Raw genomic sequence first — 23,849 nt, forward strand, 5'->3', positions numbered from 1 at the left:
CAAACCTTGCTTTTTCAATGCTGCGCACAATATTGCACGTAACACACTGTTGTATTTTATTCATTCTAGGCTATTAAAATGACATTTTTTCCGTAATAACTGAGTTTATTCTTGTAAAAAAATATTGTAATTTTTTCTTAATATTTAAAAAAAAATCTTAATTTTCCTAAAATTTTCTTAAATTTTTTTTTCTTAAATTTTTTTTAAATATTTTGACTTTATATTTTGCCTTAATATTTTGAAATTAGGGCGGCACGGTGGTCGGTGGTCACAGCTAGGAAACTAGGGTTCAATTCCACCCTTGGCCATCTCTGTGTGGAGTTGTTCTCCCTGTGCATGCGTGGGTTTTCTCCGGGTACTCCGGTTTCCTCCCACATTCCAAAAACATGCCAGGTTAATTGGCCACTCCAAATTGTCCATAGGTATGAATGTTAGTGTGAATGGTTGTTTGTCTATTTGTGCCCAGTGATTGGCTGGCCACCAGTCCAGGGTGTATCTCGCCTCTCGGGATAGGTTCCAGCACCCCCCGCGACCCTCGTGAGGAAAAAGTGGTAGAAAATGAATGAATTTTGAAATGATAGCATGTTTTTTTTCCCAGGCCAGCTGTGAGACATAATCCCTGCACCATGTCTTATAGGTCAGCCCCGGGGCCTTCTACCGGCTGGGTATGCCAGGGTACGCCTTACCAGTGACGCGTCCGGACTAGATCCTCGATCCACTTCCCAGATGACTGAACTCTTAGGGTGAGTGAAAACTCATTTCAACCGTGATCTCGTTTTTTCTGTCATGACTCAAAACTCATGACCATAGGTGAGGGCGGGAACATCAACATCGACTAGTAAATTGACAGCTTTGTTCCACAACCGGGACGAAAACTGCATTGAACCTCCGCACTGAACCTCAACCAACAGTCGTACCCTTCTCTCCAGCACCCTGGAATAGACTTTCCCTGGGAGGCCGAGAAGTGTGATCCCATATAACGAATACCAATGATGCTTACTAGTGGAGATTCAAATCCAGGGTGTTTGCTCTGAAGTCCCAAACACGTTTCTGCAATGACATTCATTCATTCATTCATTTTCTACCGTTTTTCCTCACAAGGGTTGCTGGAGTCTATCCCAGCTGTCTTCGGGCGTGAGGCAGGGTACACCCTGGAATTTGGGTCTCCTAGCTGTGAGGTCTGCGTGCTAACCACTTGACCACCGTGCAGGCCCAAAGTAAAAATAATAAACCAGAGTCCCCGGATAAAACCCACACATGCACGGGGAGAACATGCAAACTCCACAGAGATAGCCGAGGGTGGGGAAAGACAAAATAAGAAGCCAAAAAGTTACCACTTCCACACAAAATAGGAGGAGAACTCATTCATTCATTCATTCATTTTCTACCGCTTATCCTCACAAGGGTGGCAGGGGGTGCTGGAGCCTATCCCAGCTGTCTTTTGGGCGAGAGGCGGGGTACACCCTGGACTGGTGGCCAGCCAATCACAGGGCACATATAGACAAACAACCATTCACACTCACATTCATACCTTTGGACAATTTGGAGTGGCTAATTAACCTAGCATGTTTTTGGAATGTGGGAGCAAACCGGAGTACCTGAAAAAAACCCTACGCATGCACGGGGAGAACATGCAAACTCCACACAGAGATGGCCGAGGGTGGAATTGAACCCTGGTTTCCTAGCTGTGAGGTCTGCGCGCTAACCACTTGCCCCCCGTAATAAATGTTAATTTCTTAAAAAATAATGTCCCTGGTCATTTTCGTTTTTCTTTTTTAAATAGTTCTGTTTTGGTGTAGGGCTGCACAGTGGATGAGTGGTTAACTGCCACCTCTGTGTGGAGTTTGCAGTACTACAGTACTACAGTGTACTGCATTTGGTTATACCTGTCAGTGTGAGCGCACACCAGGGCGCTAATTGAGACACGGCCCTATTGACGAGGATGCTTTTACATTCTGTCAACAAGATGCCCCGCCCCTTTCTCACCCCCATCATATGTGACATGTATGACGCAGACACCACACGGGCTTTCGTGGAAAAAAGCTGGCGGTAGCGACGAGCCAGACGTGTGGCTCCACATGTACGGTTTTGTGTTTCCTGTCAAATCGTCACTTAGCTAGCGCTCGGCGTCAAGGTGAACTTTCACCTTCTATTTCTGCCGCAGGGAGGCAGCTGCTCGCGGTTGACCTTGACGGGGCGGCGAGCGCGGCTTCATCGAAGGAACCGGTTTGTTGCGTTGTCCTTGAAAGGCGACTCCTTCAAGTTAAAAGACATCAATAACGTGAAAGTTTCCTCGGGTTTTGGATGATGAACAAAATAAAAGCATCAACTTTTTTTCATCAGTTGAAACCCCGCCTCCCGCCTCTGCAGAGCTCAGGCCGCTCGTCATGATTCCCGCTCTTTTCTCACACGTGAACTTTGACCTGAGCATGTGATTGGCGGCTGAGAGAAGGTTGCCGACTATTTTTTCCTTCAGCTTCTCTCAACCTGGCGGTGACATCATCACATTGCTGAGGCCTCATGTCCGAGGGAGGGAAGGAGGAAGGGAGGGAGCCTGCTGCCAAAGATTGCCTATGTTTGCTACGATGACTCACTCTGACAAGCAAGACAGCACAGCAGAAAAGTCAGGGAGCGTTCGGGAATGCCACAATAGAATCTGACCTCTGTCTCTTGATGGCGACCATGTGTGAGAATATTATGGGCTGTCGTTTGTGCTCTGAGGACGTACGAGGCAGAGTGAGACCTCTCGCCGACTTCAGCAGGCACACACACACACACACACATAGTGGGCGTGTCTGGCATACAGGGGCTATAAGAGCGCACAGGGGCGCCGTGCAGCAGCAGCATCACAGCACACGAGTCACATGATGGGCCTGCACAGCGTGGAGGAGCTGGTGAGTTCGTGCGGACTTCAAGCTTCGCCCCCCCGTCCGACATCTTGCATCACCGCACCGCACACCTGATTCGTTGTTTGCATTTTAGGTGACCGGTAAGCGGCCAGAGGGCAAGGAGGCGGACGACATCCACGGCGGCGAGTACGAGGCGGCGGTCAATCAAGAGAAGCAGGATGACCTCAGGTCTCACCGCCAGCTGGTGGGCGGCGGCCTGTCGGAGGAGAGCGACAGCGGCGGCGAGCTGGAGGAGGTCAGCGTGGCGGCCCTTCATGTGAGTCGACCGCCCGCTGGCACCGTTGCCATGGCAACGCACCCTTGGAGACTAACACACATAATAATTATACCAGAAATCATCAAAAATTCATCACTACAAATGCTATCATAAGATAATAATTTTAAAAATGATCATAGTTACAATAATCATAAAGGATAGGGTTTATGACAACCATACTAATAATGAGAATAATTCTAAATATGTAATAATCACAGCATAATGCTAAGACTAATGATAATAATATTGGTGCTCATAATGATAATAGTAACGATAATAATTATTCAAAAAATCATTATACTATTGAGAATAATCATGAATAATAATTATGAGAATAACTATGCTAATAATACTCATTATAATTATCATAAAATGTGAATACTAATCATAATAATAATAATATCACTGTCATAGTGATGATAGTAACAATAATAATTAGAGCTATGCTAATAATTTGTTATTATTCACAGCACAACAATAATAATAAAACGCTGATAGTAATGATAATAATTATTTGAAAAATCATTATAATAATGAATAAAAAGATGAGAATAATTATGACTAAAGATAAGAATCAACAAGTAAAATAATTATGAGAATAACTATGCTAATGATTCATTATTATTCACAGAACAACAATAATCATACAACACTAATAGTAATATTATTAATTATTAGAAAAATCATTGTACTAATGAATAAAATGATGAGACTAATTATGACTAAAGATAAGAACAAGTAAAATAATTATGAGAACTATGCAAATGATACTCATTATAATTATAAAATGTGAATACTAATAATAATAATATCAATGTCATAGTGGTGATAGTAACAATAATAATTAGAGATATGCTAATAATTAGTTATTATTCACCGCACAACAATAATCATAAAACGCTGATAGTAATGATAATAATTATTAGAAAAATTATTATACTAATGAATAAAGATATGAGAATAATTATGACTAAGGATAAGAATCAACAAGTAAAATAATAATGAGAATAACTAATAATAATAATACTCATTATAATTATCATAAAATGTGAATACTAATGATAATAATAATAATATCAATGTCATAGTGATGATAGTAACAATAATAATTAGAGCTATGCTAATAATTCGCACAACAATAATGATAAACCGCTAATAGTAATGATAATAATGATAAGAAAGAAATGACTTGTCATGGATGGCAGCCCACGTGCGTGACGACCACAACCATGACATGTTCTTCCGCTAGATGGCAGCAGATCCATCACTAACCTGCTTAACTCATGTGATGACTCTATGGCGCCGCACTCAGGCGCACGCCAGTACTTCCTGTTACTCAGTCCTGACGTTTGCGTCTCAGATGGACAAATGCGGGCGTCTGCGTCTGGAGACGGTGGACGACTTGTTCAACATCCTGCAGCTGAGGAAGAGGAGGAGGGAGAGGAAGGCGCCCGTTCACAAGAAGAAGCATCAGCCCGATGTGGAGGCCGTGGTGAGGAGACCTTTGAGCCCGCCTCCTTTTGCACGTCACGAGACAGAAGTGACGCCATTTTGATGTTTTCCAGCCCGAGACGGTGGACGCCGATCTCTTCCTCGCCGCCGCCATGGACAACAAGATGGCGCTGGTGGAGAAGTACTTGAGCGAGGGAGGAAAGGCCGACACGGCCGACCATGTGAGTGTCGCACATCTCACAGCTCAAACTCCGCCCCCTTCTTTGCTTACGATTGGCTGAGCGTCCGTATGCTGTGTCGTTAGTTCCAGAGAACAGCGCTGCACAAAGCCTCCTTCAGAGGTCACGTGGAGGTCATGACCAGGCTGCTGGATGCCGGCGCTGCCATGGACAGGAAGGACAAGGTGAGCGGCCGGGCGGATGAGCGTACGCCGCCATTATTCACTTGTATGACAGCCGTGTGACACGCGTGTGTGTTTCAGTTGGAGGCCACGGCGGTCCACTGGGCGTGTCGAGGAGGAAACCTTCCCGCCCTTCAGCTTCTCCTGCAGCGTGGAGCAAAGATCACCGCCAGAGACAAGGTGGGCGACCACACGCTCTGACCGCCACTTCCACGCTGGCTCGGACGCTACTTTTTTCATTCTCCATCACAATCAATGAAATATTCATATTGATAGTAATATTAATAAATGACTCATCATATTTATAATCAGGGCCATTTGTGGCCTGCAGCACAGTCTATACAAATATCATTTAATAAGACGACTGAGAACAACCACAGGAAAAATGGAAATATTAAAATAATATTAAATAAATAAATATTAATGAATTAATATTAATAAATATTAAAAAAATAAATAAAAAAGTAGTAATCTAATAGGACAAAGTCATCATTTTACGAGAATTATATCAGAATATTATAAGGACAAATAATGCCCTTTTAGTAGCATCAAGTTAAAATATGTCAAATATGTCAAATATGAAAGAAAAAAAGTCATGATTACCAAAACAAAAATGACTACAAGTAAGTAATAAAATAGTTGAAAAATGAAAAAAAGTCATTAAAAAATGTAAAAAAAAAAAAAGCTATAATTTTCCAAGAATATTGTTTCAGAAGAAATCGGAAAAAGTTATATGCTTCAAATATTAAGTGAGGATAAAGTTTCAATTACGAAAAGAAAGTGAAAATAAAACACATTAAAAATAATAATGCTATAATTAAAAAAAACATTAATTTGTATTATTTCTTACAAAAATAAAGTCAAAATTTTATGGGAATTAAGTCATAATTATGAAAATAATATTTACAAGAAGAAATGTAATTAAAATCAAAGTCTTATCTTTATTTTTTGTTTTTTTCATGTAAAAAAAAAATGCTATAATTTTCCAAGAACATTGTCACAATATTATTTCAGAAGAAATCGAAAGAACATTGTTTAATTTGTATTATTTGTTACAAAAATATTTACTAATTAATAAATAATATTTACAAGAAGAAATGTAATTAAAATGAAAGTCTTTTTTTGTTTTTTGTTTTAAGCTGTCATGTGTCTTTTTTTATTGCAAACATGAAGTATGTATTTACATGTGTGTTAATCATATGAGAGAAAAAATCCATGTATAAATATAATCATAAAATAAATGCTAATAAATAAAATGATAAATTAAGTTAAACAAAAATACTAAATAAAGAATGCTAATTCACGAATTAATCATAAAATAAAAAAAAATTGTGTCTGTTTGCTGATCAGACAATATAAATTTGAATACATTTAAATAATGTAAAAATGTTATTAATAAAAATAAAAAAAATAATAAAAAAATTAAAATAAGCATTGCAGTTACCATATGCTTTCATCTCTGTTTTGTTTATTTATTTATTATTCCCATTTTTTAATTATTTTTCACATTTTTTTACACACAAAAAAGTCTTATAAAGATAAATATTTTGTGAGAATAAGATAATAATAATATGCATGCTCTCATTTTTCACTGTGCGGCCATTTTGTAGTTGAGCATATGTTGACCTACGATGGATTGTGTATCAAATATGATTGATGTATGAAATACGTGTTTGGCGTAGCTACACAGTAGTCCTCTCCACGTCGCCGTGAGGACGGGACACCACGAGTGCGCCGAGTACCTCATCCACTGCGGAGCTGACGTCAACGCCAAAGACCGGGTGAGAACTCACTTCCTGTTCGGTGTTCCATGTCGTGGCCTCGAACACGCTGAACATTTGTCGCCTGTTCTCAGGACGGAGACACGCCCATGCACGACGCCGTGAGAATAAACCGCTTCAAGATGATCAAGCTGCTGATGCTCTACGGGGCCAGCCTGGACGTCAAGAACAGCGTAAGTCCGCCATAGCGTCACATGCCGAGCGCGTTTCACCCTGACGTGTTTCGGTGTCGCACACACAGGACGGGAAGACGCCGATGGAGACGCTTTACTCGTGGCAGAACGGCGCCAAGAACCTCCTCTTCAACTTCAGCGAGGAGAGAGCCGAGCAGAACGTCAAGGTGCTGTGACGGCCGCAGTCTTTTTGTTGTTTTTTTTCTCTTTCCTAGTGGCTGGCCATGTGGGCGTGGCCATGCGTGGAGGGGCGTGGCCTAACTAATGACATGCCAGTCGTTCACCTGGCAGTTTTGACATAATATGTGATAAAAAAAAATGTGAAACGCCACCGTGTGGCGAGGCCGTGAAAATGTTGCTGGACGACATTTTGTGTTTGCGTCGACGTTGGCGATGTTTTCTTTCTTTCTTTCATGGTTTGATTTGATTGATGATTGATTGATTGATTGTTCTCCTCTACTAGTCAAGTGAATCGTTTCACGTAGTCGTAGCTGCTAGCTAACAATTTCAGCATGTTTGCATTTTTGTTTTATCGATTGCGAGAAGGATCCGAGGAAGTTTGACGAGGGCTCGATGGAGTGTGAGTTATATGAAAGACACTTGTTATTGTCAATAAAGTTGATTTTGAATTGAAGCCTGTCCTTGTGGTGAATGGGGGCACCCTCTCGTGGACGCTAGCTGGCACTAGCGGGCTCGGAGATGTCAGCGCTGCTCTTCTTGGCACACTGGCGAGGGGGTTGGGGGCGGGGCTGCCACAGCTCTGCACATCATCCTTGTTGTTAAAAATGGCCACCAACACACTTCTCCTCCATTCCTGAGGCATCTTCTCACCACCTAAGATCTTATTGAACAACCCAGGAACCTCAGGAACGCAGGACACTTCCATACCTCCTACCTCCTACCTAATTTGCATAGTTAGTTTGGCAAAATGTTTACGTCAGATGCTCTTCCTGACATAAACCTCTGTATTTATTGGGATTGATTTCATTGATTTGATTGATTTCAATCATTTGATTGGTTTAATATGACACTCGCCTGTGTTAAACCCTATCACGCCTTTATTATTAGTATTTATTAGCCACTTGCGGCAGTGGAACGGATGGAGGCGTGGGTGCGCTCTGCAGTGCCGGACTGCACTGCTCACGAAGATTGTCTGCAACTGTTCTACGTAAAAATGGAGCCCAAGATCTCAATCATGCTGTTAATTTCCGTTGTGTTCCAGTTAAAGGTATACACTACCTTAAATGACTGAATTATTAAAGTATCAATATTTTGATGTGAGAATTAATTTGATTTAATGCAGCACATTTTTAGCACATGTCACATCTGGCTTTGTTGGCGTGGCGACGACCCCCGGATGCGAGAGATGAGACCCAAAGTCTCAATGTCAAGCAAAAGTGAAAAGCTTTGAAAAGGCACGGAAATGTATCATGAACATATCAGCCATTTGGAAGCTGAAGCTGGACTGAAATGCTGTGGAAATATGCTAATATGTCAGAATGGTGGTTGTAGTACAGTGACAAGCACCTGAAATATATTTTTACACAACGTGGTAAAGGCATGCAGTACATTGGATTTGAACGGGTGACCTTTCAGATGGGAACCACCTAACCATCTTTTCCACCTAAGCCATGTTCCTGCAGAGCGATTGAATAATGGAAAATCCCAAATGGTTCTTCACCAGCAGAGGTCAACATTTAAATTGCCCAATCATTTTTACAGAGAAGTTGAAATGACACTAAATTATTAATGCTATTAATGCAATTAATGAACTAAATAATCCAAAACAAAATACACAGCAGGCGTCCGAGAACAAACGGTAAAACAGGATTAAACCGGAATGGTGCAAAAACGGACGTAATACAAAATAAAAGCCATGGAAACCGGAACTAAAGGCATAAAAAAAGAATATAAACCAAACTTCCAGGCAGGGAAACTCATAGACTGTGACAGTAGCAACCGGTTTGCAGTCCAAACAGGAGATCACAGGATTAGCTTTCACAGGTAGGACTGAAAATAACTACTTTTTATTGTATTTGACGTTTATATCACCAAACAGAATTAGCTAACTTTATACCGTGGTGAAGCTAGCTTCTAAACCCTTTGTAGCGCTTTTCTTTTGAAAATGTATGCATTTTACAGAGACATATTAATAGTTATATTAATATTTAATAGTTTATATCAATAATTTAATAATAATATTAATAATTACTCCACATTATTATTATTATTATTTATTATACGGGAGCCAGGCAACGACATTTTGTTAGCAATTTCACTGCTGTGTTATTGTGCAATGACAATAAAGGAAGTCTATCTATCTATCTATCTATCTATCTATCTATCTATCTATCTATCTATCTATCTATCTATCTATCTCAAAAGGAGGAGGTGATAACCTGTCAATCTTTTTATAAACAAAACAGAGATTCCAAAATGTTACCATGTTGTCCCACCTGTGTTTATGTCATGCTAGGAGTCCACTGTGCCGGCGCCAGTTGGTGCCAGTTCACGACAATGCAATTTGCTGTGGCGTCTAGTGCCGCCAATAAGGTGCCTAGTGGCGTTCAGTGGCTCAAACTGCCCCCCAACAGGCTCGTGGTGGCCCGTAACGGCGGCAAAAATTGAGTTTGGCAGCAAGAAATATTTCAAAATGTTTAAAATCTCCGTCGTGCCACTTGCATCAAGTAATCGGTGCAAAGTGTCCACCAAGTGGAACCAAATGGCACAAACAATCCGCCGATTGGAATCCACTGGAATGTAATGGTGCGAGCCAAGTTGCGCCAATAATGCTAGGAGTCCACTGTGCCAGCGCCAGTTGGTGCCGGTTCACGGCGATGCAATTTGCTGTGGCATCCAGTGTCACCAATAAGGTGCCTAGTGGCGTTCAGTGGCTCAAACTGCCCCCCAACTAGCTCGTGGTGGCCCGTAACGGCGGCAAAATTTGACTTTACCAGCAAGAAAATTTTCAAAATGTTAAAAAAATCTTCGGCACGCTGATTGCTTGATGCAAGTGGAACCAAAAGGCGCAAACAATCAATTGGAATCCACTGGAATGTAATGGCGCGAGCCAAGTTGCGGCAATGATACTTGGAGTCCACTGCACCGGCGCCAATTTAGAATATACTCGCGAATACGAGTATTTATTTTATTTCTTCTAGTCCAAGATGGCCATCAACATTCCAGGAGTCGTAGCCATGTTCTTCTTCTACCTGCTGGTTTTCTGCATCGGAATCTGGGCTTACTTCAAGGGGCGGAGGGAACAGAGCGAACATACGACCACCTTCCTGGAGATGTCACTGCTGGCCAATCGGCACATCAGCATGTTGGTGGGAGTCTTCACCATGACGGGTGAGCCGCTTTCCAGCCGGAGCACGGTAGCGTCTCCTGGTGACCTGGCGTCCTCTTCTCTCCCGCAGCCACGTGGGTGGGAGGCGGCTTCATCGTGGGCCTGGCTGAGATGGTATACACCCCCTCCATGGGCGTGGTCTGGGCTGCCACCATGGTATTGGGATTCAGCGCTTCGTTTATGATTGGTGATCATTCATTCATTCATTTTTTACCGCTTTTCCTCACGAGGGTCGTGGGGGGTTGCTGGAGAATATCCCAGCTGGGGGTACACCCTGGACTCGTCGCCAGCCAATCACAGGGCACATATAGACAAACAACCATTCACACTCACATTCATACCTATGGACAATTTGGAGTGGCTAATTAACCTAGCATGTTTTTGGAATGTGGGAGGAAACCGGAGTACCCGGAGAAAACCCACGCATGCACGGGGAGAACATGCCCAGGGTGGAATTGAACTGGGGTCTCCTAGCTGTGAGGCCTGCGCTAACCACTTGTTCACCGTTCAGCCCTGTGTGCTAATCCAATAAACCTCATTTCACTTCTGAAATACCAATCCATCAGTTACGTACAGTATATCACAACACCATGTGACTGGTGGCCAGCCAATCACAGGGCACATATAGACAAACAACCATTCACACTCACATTCATACCTATGGACAATTTGGAGTCGCTAATTAACCTAGCATGTTTTTGGAATGTGGGAAGAAACCGGAGTACCCGGAGAAAACCCACGCATGTACGGGAAGAGAGATGTTTGAGGGTAGAATTGAACTGGGGTCTCCTAGCTGTGAGGCCTGCGCTAACCACTCCTCCACTGTGCACCCCTGTGTTAATCCAACAAACCTAATTTCTCTTATGAAATTCCAATCCATCAGTTACAGTATATCACAACACCCTGGACTGGTGGCCAGCCAATCACAGGGCACATATAGACAAACAACCATTCACACTCACATTCATACCTATGGACAATTTGGAGTGGCCAATTAACCTAGCATGTTTTTGGAATGTGGGAGGAAACCGGAGTACCCGGAGAAAACCCACGCATGCACGGGGAGAACATGCAAACTCCACACAGAGATGGCCGAGGGTGGAATTGAACCCTGGTCTCCTAACTGTGAGGTCTACGCGCTAACCACTCGACCGCCGTGCCGCCCGCTTCTGATCAAAAAAAAGGCGGGGAAAGTTGACATTGTTGATGACATAAGAGTTGAGATATCCCAATGCCAGCAAACGCATCTCGGTGTGACTCAAACTGTGTCACCCTTAAACAGGCGGTGTCATGTTCGCCCGGCCGCTCCGTGAAAGACACTGCGTCACCATGATGGATCCTTTCCAGCGCAAGTACGGCAAAGTTCTGACGGGTGCTTTGTGTGTCGCGTCAGTCGCTGTGGACGTATTGTGGGTTCCCACCACCCTTACTGGCCTGGGTGATGTACACACACACACACGTTGACTACACACACAGATGTGGTTGTAGTGCGGCAACAATGTGTGTGTGTGTGTGACAGGTGTAACCATGAGCGTCGTTCTTGATCTTTCCTTCACCGTTTGCATTTGGATCTCTGTGGGCGTGGCCATCACGTATACGCTGCTGGGGGGGCTCTACTCCGTGGCCTACACCGACGTCATCCAGCTGCTGCTCATCTTCATCAGCCTGGTCTGTATACACTGTCCACTGTGTGTGTGTGTGTGTGTGTGTGAGATATTTGAATATGTGTGTGTGTGCAGTGGGCTTGCGTTCCCTTCGCTGTGACGAATCAACACGTGGTCCCTATCGGTTCCACGCTGATGAACAACACACAGCACGCTCCCTGGATCGGCAGCTGGGATGTCAACAACGTGTGGATCCTTCTGGATAATTTCTTCTTCACGGTAAGTGGAAAAAAAAAATGGGCCGCTCAGTCAATTCCAGTCGTGAAATTTCCTCACTCCTAAATATTCCCTAGTCAGCTTTAATATAAGAAATGTAACTCAGCCATGAGGTAGTAGGTCACGTAAACTGATGGCGAGGGGTCAGCGGCACGCAAAGAGGTCGTGGACTTCCTGCACAGTCAGTTGCTGCAGAGCTCCAAACTTCATGTGGCCTTCGGATTAGTCCAAGTACAGGACGCGGAGAGCTTCATGGAATGGTTTTCCGTAACCAGAGCAGCCATACATCACCAAGGCGATGCAAAGCGGCGGATGTAAAGCACGCCGCCATTGGACTATAGAGCAATGGAGACCGTTCTCCGGAGTGATGGATCACGCTTTTCTATCTGGCGATCTGATGCACGAGTCTGGGTTTGAACGTTACCAGAACGGTACATTTGGGACTGTATTGTGCCGAGTGTGAAATTTGGTGGGGGAGGAATTATAGTGTGGGGTTGATCCCTTAGTTCCAATGAAAGGAACTTTGAATATCAGGATACTAAAAGATCCATCCATTTTTCTCCGCTAATCCGGGTCCGGGTCGCGAGGGGCAGCAGTCTTAGTAGGGAAGCCCAGACTTCCCGGTCCCCGGCCACCTTCTCCAGCTCCACCGGGAGGACACCAAGGCGTTCCCAGGCCAGCTGTGAGACATAGTCCCTCCAGCATGACAAGAGGAGGAACCGTACCTCGTCCGGATGTGGGATACCGGGGGCCTCACCCTGGAGCCAGGCCCGGGAGAGGGTGGTCGGGCCTTCACCTGTGGAGCCCGGCCGGGCCCAGCCCGAACAAGCCACACGGGATCTCCCCGTCGTAGACCCACCACCTACGGGGGCTAGCATAAGGGTCCGGTGCATTGTGTGTTGGGTGGCGGTCAAGGGCGGGTGCGTAGGATACTAAAAGATTTTGGACAATTCCATGTTCCCGACCTTGTGGGAACAGTTTGGAGCGGGCTGCTTCCTCTTCCAACATGACGCAAGGTCCATAAAGACATGGATGACGGAGTGCTTTTGGAAGAATAAAGGTTCCTGTATGAAGCCCCTCCTACCCTGACATGAAGACAAGGACTAACACTGGGGGGGCGGGACTTGTCGTCTGCCTCACAGGCACTGGGCTGTCTAGGGTATCAGGCTTTCCACCAGAGGACTCTGTCGGTGGCGTCTCCCGGTAGAGCCAAGCGTCTGTGCTTTATCGCTGCCTTGTGCATCCTCGTCTTCGGAATTCCTCCCATCCTGCTGGGGGCGGTGGCGTCATCAACAGGTAAGACCGCCCTCCGCCTGGGCAAAGCGTGTGAAACAGTGTCTTGAGTGTTTTGCCGCCAGACTGGAACGCCACGTCGTACGGTTCTCCGTCACCGTGGGAGCGGGGGGAAGCGGCGCTGATCCTGCCCATGGTGCTGCAACACCTTACCCCGCCTTATATCTCCATCATGGGGATCGGATGCGTGGCCGCTGCCGTGATGTCATCGGCGGACTCCGCTCTGCTTTCAGCGGCGTCTGTGTTCTCTTTCAACGTTTACAAGAACATCCTGCGACCGCAGGTGAGGCGGCGTCGGCGGCGGTGGTGGTGGGGCATCAGACGGTTCAGGGTGGGGTGTGTTGTCCCACCTGTGTTTATGTCATGCTAGGAGTCCACTGTGCCGGCGCCAGTTGGTGCCAGTTCGCGGCAATGCAATTTGCTGTGGCGTCCAGTGTCGCCAATAAGAAGCCTAGTGGCATTCAGTGGCTCAAACTGCCCCCCAACAGGCTCGTGGTGGCCCGTAAGGGCGGCAAAAATTTAGTTTGGCAGCAAGAAAATTTTAAAATGTTTAAAATCTCCGTCGTGCCACTTGCATCAAGTAATCGGGGCAAAGTGTCCACCAAGTGGAACCAAATGGCACAAACAATCCGCTGATTGGAATCCACTGGAATGTCATGGAGCGAGCCAAGTTGTGCCAATAAAGCTAGGAGTCCACTGCGCCGGCGCCAGTTGGTGCCAGTTCGCGGCAATGCAATTTGCTGTGGCGTCCAGTGTCGCCAATAAGGTGCCTAGTGGCGTTCAGTGGCTCAAACTGCCCCCCAACAGGCTCGTGGTGGCCCGTAAGGGCGGCAAAAATTTAGTTTGGCAGCAAGAAAATTTTAAAATGTTTAAAATCTCCGTCGTGCCACTTGCATCAAGTAATCGGGGCAAAGTGTCCACCAAGTGGAACCAAATGGCACAAACAATCCGCTGATTGGAATCCACTGGAATGTCATGGAGCGAGCCAAGTTGTGCCAATAAAGCTAGGAGTCCACTGCGCCGGCGCCAGTTGGTGCCAGTTCGCGGCAATGCAATTTGCTGTGGCGTCCAGTGTCGCCAATAAGAAGCCTAGTGGCATTCAGTGGCTCAAACTGCCCCCCAACAGGCTCGTGGTGGCCCCTAATGGCGGCAAAAATTGAGTTTGGCAGCTTTCAGCGGCGTCTGTGTTCTCTTTCAACGTCTACAAGAACATCCTGCGACCGCAGCGGTGACGGTTCAGGGTGGGGTGTGACTTTCCCGCGCTTCTATTTTCAGGCATCTGAACGAGAGATCGAACGTGTGATTCGCCTCGTGGTCGTCGTGGTGGGTGTGACAGGGGCGGCGCTCACCAGACTGCAAACCAGCGTCATCCTTTTCTGGTTTATGGGCATCTACGTGTCCTACAATGTCATCTTCCCTCAGCTCGTCTGCGTCGTCTTCTTCCACATCACCAACGGTTACGGCGCCATCTTGGGCGGCACGCTGGGCCTCCTGATTCAGTTGCTGTGCGGCGAGCCTCTGATAGGCCTGGCCCCGGTCATCGTCTTCCCGGGAAACACACTGGAAGACGGGACTCACGTGCAGCATTTTCCAGTCAAGACCTTCGCCATGCTGTGCTCTCTCACCGCCATCTTGTTCTTCTCCTTCCTGGCGTCTTATCTTTTCAACAGAGGACTACTTCCTGTCTGCTGGGATGTCTTCCAAGTGAAAGCTGAGACGTATGATCCCCCGCCACAGCGCCCCCGGTGTGCGACTAGCAGCAATGATGCCTCTGAGCCCATGATGAGCACTGGAAGTCCAATCAGCAACTAGCATCATACAGGGGGGGCGCCGCCGTTCGCCACAAGGACATCATGTGGAAAAATGCAAACATGTTAGCATGTAACAACTAAGAAGATAACATGATGTCATCAATAAAAGAACGTCAAATCAGAATGTCGTCAGCACACTGGACTGGAATCAACCGCCAGTTCAGTTCACTTGTTGGGGTCAGAGTAGGTCATGACAGCATCACTTGTTCAACTTGTCTCATTTTGTATTTCGTATACATGGACCCAAATATTCCAAATTGCATTCGGTTTATTTGCCCAAACAGGAACAATGTAACCTTCCGAAAGAATATATAATCTGATTCACAGGGGTGGAATATTCCTTTCCCCAATCCGATTGAGGTATCTTGTACCCGCTCAGTGCTGCACGGCGGTCGAGTGGTTAGCGCGCGGACCCCACAGCTAGGAGACCCAAGTTCAATGCCACCCTCGGTATATGTGATGACCTAGTATGTTCCAAAAACATGCTAGGTTAATTGGCCACTCCAAATTGTTGAGTGTGAATGGTTGTTTGTCTATATGTGCCCTGTGATTGGCTGGCCATCAGTCCAAGGTGGACCCTGCCACTCGCCCGAAGACAGCTGGGATAGGCTCCAGCATCCCCGGTGAGGATAAGAGGTAAAAAATGAATGAATGAATATTAGCAATGTTTGCAAAACGATGGCGATGACCAACGGAGCGAACACATCAAATTGGTTCTACCGCCTTAAGAGCAAACAGTTGAGTACAAACAGTGTGTCATGAAGCGTGAGACAACGTCAGCAAGCACGTCTACATTTACCCAACTACCGTGGGATCACACTTCTCAGTCTTCCTGGGAAGATATATTTAGGGGTTCTGGAGAGAAGCATTCGGTTTTCATCTTTTTTGTGGAACTGTCAGGGTCCAACTTGGGTTTTGAGGAGGCATTTGACCGAGTAGAAAGTACTATGAATATGGAATAGGGGGTACTAGACCACCAAATTCAAGCAGTTCTGTCAGAGTTTGGTTCACATTTCGCAAAATGTCTGACCTGTTTCCAAAAAGGGCTGGACTCAGGTCGGGCTGCCCTTTGTCATTAGCCACGTTTACATGGACCCAAATATTCCAATTGCATTCGGTTTATTTGCTCAATGTAACCTTTGTATACACCTCAATCCGAAAGAAAAGTGCCAATCCGAATGAATATATAATGGGATTCACAGGGGTGGAATATTCCTTTCCCCAATCCGATTGAGGTATCTTGTACCCGCTCAATCGGAAAGTTGTCAGGGTGCGTTCTTCTTCTTCTGTTTATTGGTTTCGTAAGCAGCTTTCGTGTGCATTAGCGCCATCTGTGGAACAGAATCTAAACCCTTCTATACGCCATTCACAAGTCCAGTTTTATTAAAAAAAAGAAAATATATATCTATATAAATCCATGCGGTCGAGTGGTGCGCGCGCAGACCTCACAGCTAGGGGACCCGAGTTCAATCCCACCATCGGCCATCTCTGCGACCCTCGTGAGTGGTAGAAAATGAATGTACGGGGCTGCACGGCAAACGAGTGGTTAGTGCGCATGCCTCACAGCTAGGAGACTGGAGTTCAATCCCAACCTCGGCCATCTCTGTGTGGAGTTTGCATGTTCTCCCCGTGCATGCGTGGGTTTTCTCCGGGTACTCCGGTTTCCTCCCACATTCCAAAAACATGCTAGGTTAAATAGCCACTCCAAATTGTCCATAGGTATGAATGTGAGTGTGAATGGTTGTTTGTCTATATGTGCCCTGTGATTGGTGTACCCCGCCTCTCGCCCGAAGACAGCTGGGATAGGCTCCAGCACCCCCTGTGACCCTCGTGAGGATAAGCGGTAGAAAATGAATGAATGAATAAAGTTTATTTGAGCAATGCTAACTGTTGTAGGAACTAACTTATACCACCAGGGGGCGTGAGGCTTCAGTCAAACACCATCAGCAGGCGAGGAAGACCATCCCACTCCTCCTGTAGGCACTCTGAGGGAAGGAAGAGGTTGGAGCAAATTTAAAAGGACATAGATATGTGGCTGGGAGGCGCCATCTTGAAAAATGAGACCTTGCATCAAATCCAGCTTGTTTTTGATATAGCTCAAAATAAATAAATATCAATATATCACTCGACACTACATACATTCCATGTAGAAGTGTGTGTACTTGCCGTGTGTCTGTAGTGGTATCGTCTGATGGCTTCTCGAATGTGACAAGGCAGGATGGCGCCGCTGGAATGTTCCGCTGTTCCGACCGGGCATGTCTGCAAAGACAACAAATATACATTTCAAACTTTAATAAAACAATCATACGTCACTGTTTTGTATATGGAGTCAAACCTTCTTGCGTTTCCGCTGCCGCACTCGACCATCCAGACTGCCGTTACCTTGGAGGAGGGGTTTGGAGGAGTGGGAGGAGCCTGGTGTGGAGGGGGGAGTGGCTTCAGGGGAGTCTGTTTCCTTTTTAACCTAATAAGGAGAAAAGAAACATAACCATTTGCTTTTTTTTTTTTTTTACGTGAGTGTGTGTGCATGTACCTCGGTGTGTGTGTTGTAGTGGATGTGGCTGGCGGAGATCACATGACTGACAGGATTGATCTTTGCCACCATTTCCTGCTTCACCAGCAGAGACAGATCCACAATCTGGGGGAGGAAACATGAAGACGAAATATGGTAAACATATTTGTTTGAATGAAAAGTGGTTTGAAGGCCTTGCCGGTTTATGACCGGTTGGAACTCATCATTTAATACCAGACGGTTCTTGAATATGATTGGGTCCTCGAACCCTAATACACCCAAAGTGGTGGTCTCACTGGACGCAGAGAAAGCATTCGATAGGGTCCAATGGGAATACTATATACTATACATTAGTATAAAGTTTTACATAATACAGCACTGATAAATATAAAAGTTATTATCCTATATATATATATATATCTTTATTCCACTCCTTGTCTTTCAATTTAATTTCAATATATTTCTTTTTTTGTCCACTCTGTCTATGGTTTAAGTCTGCTTATTCATTTGCTGCGAGTGTCCCTGAATGCAGCAACAAATTGTGTCTCAGGAGTTGTGTGATGCACACGAATGCACCATTTTAAAAAAGGCTGTCCATTATCTGACTGGAATCTTTCCATGGTGTCCCAACTCTTAATAGTATCTGAAATACAAAACTACATCCAAGTACTGATGGGGGTGGGGTGGGGGGTTCTCCACTCACAGTGTCAGGTGTTCATTGCTGGGGCCGTGCTGGGATTCATTGGAACGCCAATATGAATAATATCTTCAAGATGAAACACTCTTACTATTACTTGCCTACTTGCTGTGGTCTCCTCACTATGAGGTGCATTCAGGAGCACTCGTAATTTCGAGTGTTAGCCCGTAATTGTTTTTTTTTTTATTTTCCCTCACATACCCCAGATGGAAATTGATGTACCCCACTTTGGGAACCACTACTTTAGAGTATGAAAAATCTGCATATTCTGTATATCTAATGCAGAGTCTGTATGTATCTATTTATAAAAGAGGTGGTCACCTGAGCGATGGTCTCATAGGCCAGGTAGGACAGGATCTCCATGGCAACACTGTTCGGTTTCAGCTCCAGGCTGCTGCAGTCCAGCCAGTCCCGAAACTTGGACGCTTTCTTGGCTGGACATGAGAACATGACATGTTGACATTTTTACACAAGACATAATGGACTACAAAAGGCACACTTACAAGCCTTGAATTATGGAAATAAATCTCAACAATCAATCTGTGAAAATGTTGTTGTGCTACTTTGATCAGCACACTCACACAGGGACATAATACGTATGCTGGCAGTGATAAAGAAAAGTGATAAAGTGATATTAGAGAGAGAGAGAGCGAGAAAGCGCGAGAGAGGAAGAGATAGAGAGCGAGAAAGCGAGAGAGAGCGAGAGCGAGAGAGAGCGACAGAGCGAGAACGAGATAGAGCGAGATAGAGAGCGAGAGCAAGTGAGCGAGAAAGCGCGAGAGAGGAAGAGATAGAGAGCGAGAGAGATAGAGAGCAAGAGAGATAGAGAGCGAGACAGCGAGATAGAGTGAGAGCGAGATAGAGCGAGAGTGAGATAGAGCGAGAGAGCGAGATAGAGAGAGAGAGCGAGATAGAGAGAGAGAGCGAGATAGAGAGAGAGAGCGAGATAGAGAGCAAGAGCGACAGAGTGAGAGAGAGATAGAGTGAGAGAAAGATAGAGCGAGAGAGCGAGATACAGAGATAGAGAGCGAGATAGAGAGCGAGAGAGCAAAAGCGACAGAGAGAGAGATAGAGCGAGAGAGCAAGAGCAAGATAGAGAGCAAGAGCAAGAGCGGAAGAGAGCAAGAGAGCAAGAGAGAGATAGAGCGAGATAGAGAGCGAGATAGAGAGCGAGATAGAGAGCGAGAGAGCAAGAGCGACAGAGCGAGAGAGAGATAGAGCAAGATACAGAGATAAAGAGCGAGATAGAGAGCAAGAGCGATAGAGCGAGAGCGAGACAGAGCGAGAGCGAGACAGAGCGAGAGCGAGACAGAGCGAGAGCGAGACAGAGCGAGAGCGAGACAGAGCGAGAGCGAGACAGAGCGAGAGCGAGACAGAGCGAGAGCGAGACAGAGCGAGAGCGAGACAGAGCGAGAGCGAGAGCGAGAGCGAGAGCGAGACAGAGCGAGAGCGAGACAGAGCGAGAGCGAGACAGAGCGAGAGCGAGACAGAGCGAGAGCGAGACAGACAGATAGAGCGACCGATAGAGCGACCGATAGAGCGACAGATAGAGCGACAGATAGAGCGACAGATAGAGCGACAGATAGAGCGACAGATAGAGCGACAGATAGAGCGACAGATAGAGCGACAGATAGAGCGACAGATAGAGCGACAGATAGAGCGACAGATAGAGCGACAGATAGAGCGACAGATAGAGCGACAGATAGAGCGACAGATAGAGCGACAGATAGAGCGACAGATAGAGCGACAGATAGAGCGACAGATAGAGCGACAGATAGAGCGACAGATAGAGCGACAGATAGAGCGACAGATAGAGCGACAGATAGAGCGACAGATAGAGCGACAGATAGAGCGACAGATAGAGCGACAGATAGAGCGACAGATAGAGCGACAGATAGAGCGACAGATAGAGCGACAGATAGAGCGACAGATAGAGCGACAGATAGAGCGACAGATAGAGCGACAGATAGAGCGACAGATAGAGCGACAGATAGAGCGACAGATAGATAGGCTCTAGCATACCACTGCGACCCTAGCGATGATAAGCGGCATGGAAAACGGATGGAGGGATTTTTCTTTGAACTCACCAAAGCTGAGCTGTCGACTCTCACAGAATTCCGAGTACTGTGCCTGGTCCATTGCTCGTGTGTTACGCTCAACACGCTGCAGGAGGACATCAAAACATTCAGGAGGTGTTTGACTGCGTCTATCCAATAATAAGCCGTGATGACCACCTCCATCCTCTCTTGCTTGATGGGGTCCATTTCCTGTCTCTCAGTCAGCGACAGAAGCTCTCCCGTGTGGTCCAGCCACACCAAGTAGTCCTGCGCCAAACGCTGCCTCCGCTGGTTGCCCCCGGCAAGGGAACCTGCCATAAACTTCATCGTTTAAAGTTCCATATTCTAAAATAATGGCGACTCACCTGAGTCCGGCTGTGTGTCTTCGTCCTCCAGCGTCTTAAGAAGTTTGGATTTGTAATCTCTGAACTGGAGATACTTCAATAGCCTGGATACTTTTCTCTGACACAAAACACAAACTTTATTCTTTATTCTTTCTTTATTTTTAATGTGTTGTTTACCTTGTCTCTCCTCATCAGGAAGAGGATATCCTCAACGGCGATGACTCTTGACCCACGTAGCGTCGCCCCCTCGCTGGCCTGATGGAGCTGATCCATACGTCAAATCAACACAAAAGCACACATCAACTGTCTGGAAGTGTCATGTAGTAACATTCATTCATTCATTCATTTTCTACCGCTTTTTCCTCACAAGGGTCGCGGGGGTGCTGGAGCCTATCCCAGCTGTCTTTGGGCGAGAGGCGGGGTACACCCTGGACTGGTGTCCAGCCAATCACAGGGCACATATAGACAAACAACCATTCACACTCACATTCACACCTATGGACAATTTGGAGTGGCCAATTAACCTAGCATGTTAAAAAGCAAAACAAAAAAGCCTTCAACACAACGAGCAGGCATAGTGTAATGAAATACATAATAAACAACAAAAATGTACACAGAACTGGAGCATAAAAAAGAATTTTTGTATAGTAATTTATAAGTAAATTTATTTAAGAATGACTTCCTTTTAAATTATTATTTTATGTGTGTGCGGTGGGGCGGAGAGAGAGAGATCAAGTGTGTTACCATGGTGATGAGCTGTGTATGGACAATGTCCTCCACCAGGGCTGCCGTTTCATGCAAGGGTCTACGAGTGTCTCCCAGAGCAAACCTGACACACACACACACACACACACACACACACACACACTTTGAGCTCCATTTTGGTGAAACATCATATTTGCATGGAGTAATAACCACTTGCACGACAAGCCCCGCAAACCAAGCCACATCCTAAAGATCATCCCTCACTTTTCCACGCCGCCTGCCTCCTCTGTGCTGCGATTGGCTGGCTGCGGTTGTCACTCAGAGAGAAAGCTGGTGGTTTTGGTTTGAGGCTTGCGGGCGGGTTGGCTCAGGTTCAGAGTTTTGCTTCAGGTTGAGGCTTGGTTTTAGGTTTTGGGGTTTAATTGCGTTTCAGAATCTCCAGCTACCAAAGAACACTCCACCCCCCTGCAACTCAAGGTGAGTAAAACACACTCACACATACTCCTAAGCCTACTGGATGCAAAAGCATGTGGTGTACTTATTTAATACATTACATACTTAATTACATACTTAATTAATACATTATTTTAGTACTTACAAAGAAAATGCATGCAGAAATGATATTGTATAATATGTCATACATACAGTACCTAGTCCATACTAGTTTCTTTTATATAAAATATTTATCTTCAATTACCAAAAACAGTATGTAGCCCGACTACAGTATAGCGACATTTTTGTCAATTAAATAGTGTTAAACAACAGAGGGTGGTTTAAATCAATGGTTCTCAACTGGTTTGACTGTGAGAGCCATCGCCCATCAACGAAGGAGTCCCAAAATGCAAAAATTTTTCAACTACTATCTTATATTTACATTTATATTTATATTGAAATGTTTTATCCACAAATTAAAAAAAAAATTTGACCAAAAAGTGTTAAGAAAAGTTGAGAAAGTTAAGAAAATCTGATACCGATGATTCGACTCTGCATAAAAACAAAATGTACAATAAAAAAAAACTGTAAAAGTGCAAATGACATTTTTCCAGGTAGGTTTTATCATAAAAAGAGGTCTATTTTTGCTCATCAAACAGGTAAACATGGCGTCAAACAGTCTGTTTAGTGGGAGCAGCCCGTCGGCGGACAGGGGTAAGTCGTGTGTGTGTGTGTGTGTGTGTGTGTGTGTGTGTGTGTGTGTGTGTCTTACATCATGCCCTGTATCTCAGTGATGAAGCTGGTCCTGGATGCAGGCCGGTCTCGACCGCTGACAACCGCGGAGCCAGCCATGTGACCTCCCTCGTCCAATCACAGGCTATGTTCGACCCTAACCGGAAATACAAGTTATGCGTCAAATCCACAGCTATAAAACTACTAGAGTCCGAAAATTCGAGTTTATGTTTTAATGATGTTAGAACTAAACAAGTCATTGTTTAGTCAACAAGCCGACACAAACCACTTTGCAGCCCCGCATCACATGAACATGCTCCCTATGAAAAATAACCTACCGTCCCTTTTGTGGTTTGGTGCTTTATAAATAACATAAAATGAATAATAAGTACAGTTGAGGACTAAATAAACAACATAGCAGAGCAGTATTAAGACAAATCAACAAAGAAAGACAGGTGCTATGACCACACTGCTTTCCATCCGGTAGTAAAATCTGACTAAAACCACACAGTTCCTTTCTATTCAAACACTGTGGTTTTTGTTTTTGAAGACGACAATGTCGACACAAACAAAGAGAGGCAGGTTAGGACAGGAAGGATAAGCCACAAAGCAGAATAACGAATAAAACTCACCAAAAGTAGCCAAACTATTGTTCCGCAAGCGTTTGTGTTGAGTTTATGTTGAATAGTGGCGCGCTTTGATGACGTCAGGATAGAAACAAGGATGTGAGGAGTCGTGGTACGTGTAGTTTATGTGCTGTTTCGTTCATTGTATAGTTTTATTACATTGATCCACGATGAACACAAAAATACTACACTTTTGTCCAAATAAAATTTAAGTCAAAAGTGCCAAAGTCATTGTTTAATTGGAATCAAACTATGTCACTGTTGCCACTATGTCACAGTGAATGAAAATCAGTTTGTCATCTCTTCACAATTAGTAGCATTGAACATAAAATAAAATATCAAAACGTTTACTTATTATTTAAACGTTTTTTATTCACAAGAATTTATCTTTAAAAACGGTCACCCACATGTTATTTACCACTCTCACTGACCTGGTAGGC

General features: G+C 45.1%; 3 protein-coding genes across 3 annotated transcripts; 2 read left to right on the top strand and 1 right to left on the bottom strand.

Moving 5' to 3' along the window:
• Nucleotides 1-1,969: 1,969 nt before the first annotated feature.
• On the top strand, nt 1,970-7,593 carry LOC131104363 (uncharacterized). The gene is made up of 10 exons (XM_058051519.2): nt 1,970-2,080; nt 2,165-2,894; nt 2,983-3,165; nt 4,526-4,657; nt 4,731-4,838; nt 4,922-5,020; nt 5,099-5,197; nt 6,700-6,798; nt 6,873-6,971; nt 7,040-7,593. Exons 2-10 carry the CDS (start codon nt 2,865-2,867, stop codon nt 7,145-7,147), a joined length of 957 nt encoding a protein of 318 aa, XP_057907502.2. The 5' UTR covers nt 1,970-2,080; nt 2,165-2,864; the 3' UTR covers nt 7,148-7,593.
• Nucleotides 7,594-10,136: 2,543 nt separating this feature from the next.
• Nucleotides 10,137-15,416, top strand: LOC131116892 (high affinity choline transporter 1-like). The gene is made up of 8 exons (XM_058064508.2): nt 10,137-10,322; nt 10,391-10,507; nt 11,603-11,758; nt 11,840-11,988; nt 12,060-12,203; nt 13,343-13,496; nt 13,559-13,776; nt 14,769-15,416. The coding sequence occupies exons 1-8, from the start codon at nt 10,139-10,141 to the stop codon at nt 15,303-15,305; spliced, it is 1,659 nt and encodes a 552-aa protein (XP_057920491.2). The 5' UTR covers nt 10,137-10,138; the 3' UTR covers nt 15,306-15,416.
• A 1,743-nt stretch (nt 15,417-17,159) lies between these two features.
• supt3h (SPT3 homolog, SAGA and STAGA complex component) lies at nt 17,160-23,538 on the bottom strand. The gene is made up of 12 exons (XM_058064509.2): nt 23,416-23,538; nt 22,824-22,940; nt 21,659-21,743; nt 21,092-21,178; nt 20,936-21,032; nt 20,748-20,881; nt 20,601-20,676; nt 18,835-18,947; nt 17,838-17,942; nt 17,640-17,768; nt 17,471-17,563; nt 17,160-17,289 (listed from the first exon to the last, which is right to left on the bottom strand). The coding sequence occupies exons 2-12, from the start codon at nt 22,901-22,903 to the stop codon at nt 17,248-17,250; spliced, it is 1,041 nt and encodes a 346-aa protein (XP_057920492.2). The 5' UTR covers nt 22,904-22,940; nt 23,416-23,538; the 3' UTR covers nt 17,160-17,247.
• Between the last annotated feature and the right edge of the window lie 311 nt (nt 23,539-23,849).

This window comes from Doryrhamphus excisus, linkage group LG10 (assembly GCF_037039965.1).
Source record: "Doryrhamphus excisus strain RoL-2023G ecotype Guam linkage group LG10, RoL_Dexc_Guam_v1.1, whole genome shotgun sequence".
Taxonomy (NCBI): Eukaryota; Metazoa; Chordata; class Actinopteri; order Syngnathiformes; family Syngnathidae; genus Doryrhamphus; species Doryrhamphus excisus.

What these genes read in the sequence shown, in the direction of transcription:
- LOC131104363 (XM_058051519.2), top strand. Translation starts at nt 2,865, where the DNA reads ATGATGGGCCTGCACAGCGTGGAGGAGCTG. An exon ending in AGCCCGATGTGGAGGCCGTG is followed by an intron (nt 4,658 to 4,730) that starts GTGAGGAGACCT and finishes GATGTTTTCCAG; the next exon opens with CCCGAGACGGTGGACGCCGA. An exon ending in AGATCACCGCCAGAGACAAG is followed by an intron (nt 5,198 to 6,699) that starts GTGGGCGACCAC and finishes TGTTTGGCGTAG; the next exon opens with CTACACAGTAGTCCTCTCCA.
- LOC131116892 (XM_058064508.2), top strand. Translation starts at nt 10,139, where the DNA reads ATGGCCATCAACATTCCAGGAGTCGTAGCCATGTTCTTCTTCTACCTG. An exon ending in GGCGGTGGCGTCATCAACAG is followed by an intron (nt 13,497 to 13,558) that starts GTAAGACCGCCC and finishes TTTTGCCGCCAG; the next exon opens with ACTGGAACGCCACGTCGTAC. An exon ending in AGAACATCCTGCGACCGCAG is followed by an intron (nt 13,777 to 14,768) that starts GTGAGGCGGCGT and finishes TTCTATTTTCAG; the next exon opens with GCATCTGAACGAGAGATCGA.
- supt3h (XM_058064509.2), bottom strand. Translation starts at nt 22,903, where the DNA reads ATGGCTGGCTCCGCGGTTGTCAGCGGTCGAGACCGGCCTGCATCCAGG. An exon ending in TCCTGATGAGGAGAGACAAG is followed by an intron (nt 21,033 to 21,091) that starts GTAAACAACACA and finishes GTTTTGTGTCAG; the next exon opens with AGAAAAGTATCCAGGCTATT. An exon ending in ACTACAACACACACACCGAG is followed by an intron (nt 17,769 to 17,837) that starts GTACATGCACAC and finishes TCTCCTTATTAG; the next exon opens with GTTAAAAAGGAAACAGACTC.